At 37.9% G+C, this 7,968-nt stretch overlaps 2 protein-coding genes across 2 annotated transcripts; one reads left to right on the forward strand and one right to left on the reverse strand.

Moving 5' to 3' along the window:
* The first annotated feature begins 3,618 nt into the window (after window positions 1-3,618).
* Window positions 3,619-6,263, forward strand: LOC101898082 (probable glutamine--tRNA ligase). Its single transcript, XM_005183600.4, has 2 exons — window positions 3,619-3,776; window positions 3,842-6,263. Exon 2 carries the CDS (start codon window positions 3,856-3,858, stop codon window positions 6,208-6,210), a length of 2,355 nt encoding a protein of 784 aa, XP_005183657.1. The 5' UTR covers window positions 3,619-3,776; window positions 3,842-3,855; the 3' UTR covers window positions 6,211-6,263.
* Window positions 6,264-6,662: 399 nt separating this feature from the next.
* On the reverse strand, window positions 6,663-7,563 carry LOC101897912 (peptidyl-prolyl cis-trans isomerase NIMA-interacting 4). The gene is made up of 2 exons (XM_005183599.4): window positions 7,372-7,563; window positions 6,663-7,009 (listed from the first exon to the last, which is right to left on the reverse strand). Exons 1-2 carry the CDS (start codon window positions 7,457-7,459, stop codon window positions 6,699-6,701), a joined length of 399 nt encoding a protein of 132 aa, XP_005183656.1. The 5' UTR covers window positions 7,460-7,563; the 3' UTR covers window positions 6,663-6,698.
* Window positions 7,564-7,968: the final 405 nt, after the last annotated feature.

Raw genomic sequence — 7,968 nt, forward strand, 5'->3', positions numbered from 1 at the left:
ATTTTGTGATATATAGAGGGTAAGATGAAAAAACTGCAACCAACTTCAGACCGCTGTCATTTTTATGCCACTCGTCCGACAGTTCTTAAAATTATTCCAGTGACAGCTCATTATATTGTTTACAAGCGTACGAAAGCATTTTGGTGAGAATTTTCTAGAAAAAAAAAAATTCGTGATGGAATTTAAGCGTGATAGTGTGATTTCTGTGATATTTGGCTGGAAAACCACAAGTGGCTTATGTTAAGCTGGGAATATATAAAGCGCTTATTTGGCTGGCTTAAGTCATCGGCTGGCTTCTTCGGAAATGAACAAAGGAGGCTAGGGCCAAAATCGAACTAGGTCAACCTAAAACTCCTTTGTTCATCTACGAAGAAGCCAGCCGATGACTTGAGCCAGCCAAATATGCGCTTTATGTATTTCCAGCCTTAGAGCACTCCTGCATTTAAATGTGAATAAATCTTTTGTGTCTCGTACCATCGCTCGTTACCGTGATACTGGCTCGTAGCGTAGCCCGACGTCAAGGAAGTGGACGGAAGAAAACAGCAACATCAGCAGCAATGGTTTGGAAAGTAAAGAAGCGACTTGATCGAAATTCGCGTCGCGTCGCAGTGGCCAAAAAATGGCTCGTGAGCTGAACCTATCGTAATAATCCATTCGGCAAAAATTTAAAAAATGAGGTCGGGGTCAAGTCATTGAAATTCCAAAAAGTGCAAGAACTTACACCGCAACGGAAATAAAATAGACTCAAAAGGGCTAAAAAGTTGCTTCGCTTGGCCGAAAGTGATGGATTGCCGAATTTGATTTTCTCCGATGAGAGAACATTCGCCACAGTTGTCCAGCAGTTTGTAAACAAATAAAATTATCGTGTTTACTTGCCAAAGAGGTCAGCTGAAAATGTGCACCTTCGGTTGGTCACCAGAACTTAAGCGCCGGTCACGGTAATGGTGTGGGCCGCCATAAGGGTGGAAATGCATAAAGCGGATATTTGGCTGGCTTAAGTGATCGGCTGGCTTCTTTGTAGATGAACAAAGGAGTTTTAGGTTGACTTAGTTCGATTTTGGCTCTAGGCTTCTTTGTTCATTTCGAAGAAGCCAGCCGATGACTTAAGACAGACAGATAAGCGCTTTATGTATTCCCACCTTTACAGCCGATGGTCGCTCTCCGCTCGTATTAATCGATCATCAGAATAAATGCCGAATATTATCGCGAAAATATTCTGGAGGGTGTATAAAGCCTGGGGTATGCAAACATTTTGACCACAGGCCTTGGACATTCCAACAGGACTCAGCACGCGCCACCCAAGAATGGTTACAAATTGAGGTTCCTCGCATCATTTCCAGCGCACAACGGCTACCAAAATCTCCGGATACCAATCCGTTGGACTATTGTGTCTGGAGTATTTTGGAAAGCAAGGTTGTCACTAAAAAATACGAAAGTGTCCTCAAGCAAGCGCTTCGCCGGGAATGGGTCAAAATACTGCAGAGCAACATTCGGGCAGCGTGTGACGGTTTCATTGGCCGTTTGAAGGCCATAATTCGTGCCAAAGGTGACCAATTCGAACAAATCTAAACTTATTCTAAAATTTGATGTTATTTCCGAAATTTTTTGCTTTTATTCAATAAAATTAAAAAAAAATGTAAAAATTATGGCGTTTGACTTTGTTGCAGTTTTTTATCTCACCCTGTATCTTAAAGGAATGCCAGAGGTGCACTCGAATCCTGCCATTGTTTCCAATTATAATTTGACATTTATATGCCTAGCATGGTAGAAGAATACAGGTAGATGCCTCAAAGCTTGGGAACATTGATATGTCAAAAAATTTTAGATGTCATTTCAAATATAAGTAGATTTTTATATGGTTTCTTATACGACGTCGTTCGAAGGTTATTATAATACGCTTTTTTGAAAAATTTTTACAAATTTGAAAAATTTGTCATTCAACATTTTCAATTCCAAAATTGGTTTGACAGTTCATTGTCCCAGCAGCTGTAACGATGCGTCTACCTATATTCTTCTACCATGTATGCCTAGCCACTATCAAAATCTGCTATGTACCCTTACCTTAATTCAGCTGGCTGGATTGAAGATTTCTTATAAGAAACTTTATTTAATATTTTCCACAGAAATCCCCATTCCCAATTTTAATTGGGAAAACAAAAACTACGAAAACTAACTTTCGAAAATTAAAACTACCCAAAATGCCAGAAAAATATCTGTTTAGATTCTTTCCTTTGTTTATCTAATAATGACCTTGCCACTTTCTATAATTCTACATCTGTCAAATGGGCCTACACACACACACCATCCAACACAGCCTCCCCCAGTCGTCGCCAAGAAAACAAGTTTTCGTGCCAAAAAAAGGCAAAAGGCAAGTGGTTAAGAATTATCAAATAAAAGTTCCGAAAAATATCTTGATAAACAACAACTGTCTAGCAACAACAACACTACAAAGTATTTTAATTTGATTACACTATATTAGGAATTTCAAGATATTTATAAAAAAACACTTATGTTTATGTGTATGTAACAGAACATGGGTGTGCATGTGACTGTGGTGTGTTTACGTCATTATTTTGTAATTCTGTGAAACAAAAAAATATAAAATATTTATAATTTTGTTTTTTAATTTCTATGTTGATTTATGACAATGACCAAATACAAACACCGACACACTTTTATAAGTGACCACAATATATACATAGCTACATAAAAGTGTTTAGATACATATAAATAAAATGTTTATGAAATATATGAAATATCAAATAATTTTGCAATAAAATGTATTCCCACCTGACTGAATAGATAATTCCATGGTAGAAGAATACAGGTAGTCGCTTCGACACAGCTGCTGGGACAATGAACTGTCAAACCGATTCTGGAATTGAAAATGTTGAGTGAAAAATTATTAAATTTTGTAAAAATTGTTGAGAAATGCATATGTAACAACCTCCGATTTGCTTCGTATAAGAAAATATATAAAAATCTACTTATTTTTGACAAAACAATTTTAAAATTTTGACATATCAATGTTCGCAAGCGTTGATGCATCTACCTATATTCTTCTACCATGGAAAATTCCAAAAGAGATGCGACTAACTGTATTCTTCTATCATGCCGCCAAGGCAATATGCAAGTTTTTGAAAAGATCAGTGAAACAAAATTTTAAAACCACATTTATGGATATTTCATTGCCATTTAATTCATTTATTAAAATTATCGGTTGAGTGTACAAATTGTGGTCAAATTTTGACTAACGAGTTTAAAGGAATGGCCAATTTATAGAGGAATTAAGTTTTATGTAGAAAGTCCCCAATTCAGTCTTGCTGATAAGGTTCGTTTTTAAATTTGGTAGGTGCTCTATCACTCATTTCCTTGTTGGATAGATGAGTTTATTATTATTTATTTATGGGGGGATATTTCGGCGGATATATGTTTTATTTTCATTGTTAATTATTAATTTTATTATTCCTGTTCTCCGAATATTCCTATGTTCATGGAACGTTTTTTATTATGATTGGTCTCCAACAAATCATATGACGGCTTTAACCAGCAACACTGGGGCATTTGCAACTAGTCACCGGAAACTGATAGCCCACAATTTAACGTCGTCGCCTTTGTTGACCTATCATATGATATACCGCCGCTGAAAAAATCATCCCACTTCGTTGTCTGCCCCCAGCCACATTTCATTTGTTGCCTTCATTTCGTCATATCTTCCGGCTGGAGATAATAATTGTTATTTATTGTTTATTTAAATCTTTTTGTTGACTTATAAGGTAATACTTCAACTGATAGCATCACTCCCTTAGAATAGATTCCATAGATAACATCGTTTTTACAGTATTTTCACAGAAAATGGCTGATGACCTGATTGCGAAATTCCAATCACTTGGAATGAGTGAACAGAAGGCCAAAGAGACGGCAAAAAATGCAAACGTGAGCAAAAATTTACAGCTGGTACTGGAACAATGCAATGGTGCATCCTTGGCCGATGGTGTGGGTATGTTGCTGTATCACATGGCCACAAAAATTAAACCACAGTGTGCGGAAAATTTGCCACTACTCGTTCTTTATATTGTGGAGAAGAAACTGGACTCCACAATGAGAGTGGATGCCGCCTTGGAATATCTGCTTAAATGTGCCGTCCAGAAAAAGGGCCAGAGTATTGATTGCGCCGAATTGAATAAAGAATGTGGTGTGGGAGTGGTGGTGACACCTGAAGAAATTGAAAGTGTGGTCCAAAAGCAAGTGGCCAAGCACAAGGAAGCTTTGTTGGAACAGCGTTATCATTTCAATAGTTTTAAAATTATGCAGGAGGTAAGAGAGCAGCTTAAATGGGCTGATGCCAAGAGTGTAAAGGCAGCCATTGATGTGGAAATCTTCGATTTGTTGGGACCCAAAACAGAGGAGGATATGAAACCTTTGGCCAAGGGTGACAAGAAAAAAGAAAAGCCCAAGGCAGCAGATAACAAAGCGGCACAGAACAAAACCTCAGCAACGGCAGCTAGTAAGGAAGTGGAAACATCGTCAGATGGAGCCAACACCATTGCCGAGTTGATGAAAAACAAGGTACATTTCCATGCACCTGGTGAGAATTACAAAACCGATGGTTATGTGGTGACAGACAATACAGAAAGGCTGTTGAAAGAACATCTCAAGGCCACTGGTGGTAGGGTCCAGACCCGTTTCCCACCTGAGCCCAATGGTATTCTACACATTGGCCATGCCAAGGCAATTAATATTAATTTCGGCTATGCTGCTGCCCATAACGGCGTTTGCTATTTACGTTATGATGACACCAATCCCGAAAAGGAGGAAGAGAAATTCTTTGTTGGCATTAAGGATATGGTGGAATGGTTGGGCTACAAACCATATAAAATTACCCATTCCTCGGACAATTTCCAGCAGTTATATGAATGGGCTGTGGTGTTGATACGTAAAGGTTTGGCCTATGTTTGCCACCAGACGGCCGATGAAATGAAGGGTTTCAATCCCAAACCAAGTCAGTGGAGAGATCGTCCCATAGAAGAGTCACTGCAGCTTTTTGAAGACATGAAAAACGGTAAAATTGATGAGGGAGCTGCCACATTGCGTCTCAAGGTGACTCTGGAAGAGGGCAAGGTTGATCCCGTGGCATATCGTATTAAATTCATTGCCCATCATCGTACCGGCAACAAATGGTGTATTTATCCCACATATGACTACACTCACTGCCTTTGTGATTCCTTGGAAAACATTACCCATTCGCTGTGTACCAAGGAATTCCAATCGAGAAGATCCTCCTATTACTGGCTGTGCAATGCCTTGGATATATACTGTCCCGTACAATGGGAATATGGTCGTTTGAATATGAACTATGCTTTGGTATCGAAACGTAAAATTGGCAAATTGATAACGGAAAAGATTGTCAACGATTGGGATGATCCACGTCTATTCACCTTGACAGCATTGCGTAGAAGAGGCTTCCCCGCAGAGGCAATCAATAATTTCTGTGCCCAAATGGGTGTGACAGGGGCTCAAATTTCCGTTGATCCCTCCATGTTGGAGGCATCGGTACGTGATGTCCTGAATGTAACAGCTCCCCGAAGATTGGTGGTAATTGAACCTCTCAAAGTTACACTGGAGAACTTCCCCCATGCAAAACCAATTGAAATTGATGTTCCCGATTTCCCGCAAAATCCCGAGAAGGGCTCACATAAAATGACACTGGATCGTGTTATTTACATTGAACAAAGTGATTTCAAATCGGAACCAGAAAAAGGCTACAGACGTTTGGCTCCTGGCCAAAGTGTGGGTCTGCGCCATGCCAATTTGGTGATATCCTTGAAGGAGGTTAAAAAAGATGCAGCCGGTCACATAACCGAACTTGTGTGTGAGTGCCAGCCCACGGAAAGTGCCGAGAAACCTAAAGCATTTATTCAATGGGTATCCCAGCCCATTGAAATCGAGGTACGCCTTTATGAGCTGCTGTTCAAACACAAAAATCCTGAAGATCCCAATGAAGTGCCTGGTGGTTTCTTGTCGGACATCAACCCCAATTCTATGGCCGTTATGCAATCCTATGCCGATCGTTCACTAGCCAATTGTAAGGTCTACGATAAGTTCCAATTTGAACGCATTGGTTTCTTCTCCGTTGATCCTGACACCAGTAAAGACAAAATTGTGTTCAATCGTACTGTCGGCCTTAAAGAAGATGCTGGCAAAAAGTAAAAGAATTCAATGGTTTCAAAAATCTTTGATTTTGTAAAAAAAAAAAACAAGAATAGCGAAAGAGAATTGTAAATTTAAATCTAAAATTGGCGTGAAAAGTTTTATAAACTTTAAACATATTTTTCAAAAATAAAAAAAAAACATTTTTTCCAAAAATATTAATCTGTAGTTTTGCTAAAAACATAAAAACTATTTAGAGTCTTTTTCTGTTTTTCATTTATGATACAAAAGACGAATTATGAGCGTGTCAAAATTACTTCATCTTCATAAAAACTTCTACCTCCATGTACCTTTCTATGTTTGAGTTATTGAATCCCATTTATTTACTTCTTTTTCCCTGAGAATCACTTTTCAGTGTAAAGTTAAAAACTATTGATGGATTTAATTTTCGTTAGTTGGCCGTTAGGGTAATTTTATGATCCTATTTTTTGGGATTATCAAAGTCTTGGAAATTCATTTCAGTATAAAAACATAATAACAAAATTCGTTTATTTCTTTCCTTCTACCATAATAATGTGGTAACCAAATTTCGTCTTAACTGGTGGATCGGTATAAATTGGATTATTAACGGTGGAAACTGGCAGAGCGAATGCAGCATCTTGGAAGGGTCCCACCATAGCACCACGTATTTGCCAACCCAAATCACCGCCTTGACGTGCCTTATCTTCACTGTATGCTGCCGCTACTTCGGGGAATTTTTGACCAGCCTTCAGTTTTTCCATGGCCTCGAGAATCTTTCCTTGTTTTTCGCACAGAATGTGTCGCACCTTTACAGCATTACCGCCCTTCTTTTCTTTGCCTGCAAAAGAGAGAGAGAACAGTTGAATTGATTATTCTGTAAAAATTCCTAGACAACCTGAGTTCAAAAAGTTTCAAAGTCTTCTATAGACAATAGACGATCTGAACGTCTTAAGGATATTCTTATCCAACTTTAGCAGACTTCCCACTGACATGCCTTTCGAAATCATTCATTTTTCCCTTCTGAGTTAACTCCACAGTTAATTTAATAGCAATGTTAAGCCACCTGGGCTACATTATTATCCTCTAAAATTCTTAGGGATGTTAAATGGTGCACCTAACTTCTTATCCGATATTCCGACTATATGTAAATGCAATAATTGACGACCGTATGTTTCCCATATTTCAAATCAATGTAATCACCTTTTTCTTCAGCTGCTCCAGCGCCACCTTTCTTGCCGCCAGCATCCTTTCCTTTACTGCCACCTTTGCCGTCTTTCTTTGGAGGCATTATGATATATTTATTTTATAAATTATTTTGTCCACTTGGCCAAAAAGTTCCGCCATACAATTTCCTACCAAGATCAATGTTTACAATTTGATAGAGGTTATGTTGCTGTTGAAACGTCAAAAAAATCAACTCTTCTCAATATGGCAACACACTTTTTAGGGATATGTAAGTCGACTTTTGTCTAATTGGGTTTCTTCTTGAAATATCGAAAAAACGGAATTTGTCTTTAGAAAGAAGATTGAAAATAAGAATAAAATGGAATTTTTATAATATCCAGTCAAAAAAAAAAAAAAATTCTGTGCCACCATGTATGTTTAAATTTATTGCAGAAAATATATATATATATTTTGTATAGTTAATGCTAGTTTTGGTGTGTGTCATATGCCAGCAGCATTCAGCAGATTGTCATTGTAAAAGCTGTTGTAAAAGTCAAAAGATTATTAAAATTTATTTTCAGTACAATTGTTGTGTTTCCGTACTTTTTGAAACTAGTTAAAGAAAGAAATGTT

Source organism: Musca domestica, unplaced genomic scaffold, assembly GCF_030504385.1.
Source record: "Musca domestica strain aabys unplaced genomic scaffold, Musca_domestica.polishedcontigs.V.1.1 24, whole genome shotgun sequence".
Classification (NCBI taxonomy): Eukaryota; Metazoa; Arthropoda; class Insecta; order Diptera; family Muscidae; genus Musca; species Musca domestica.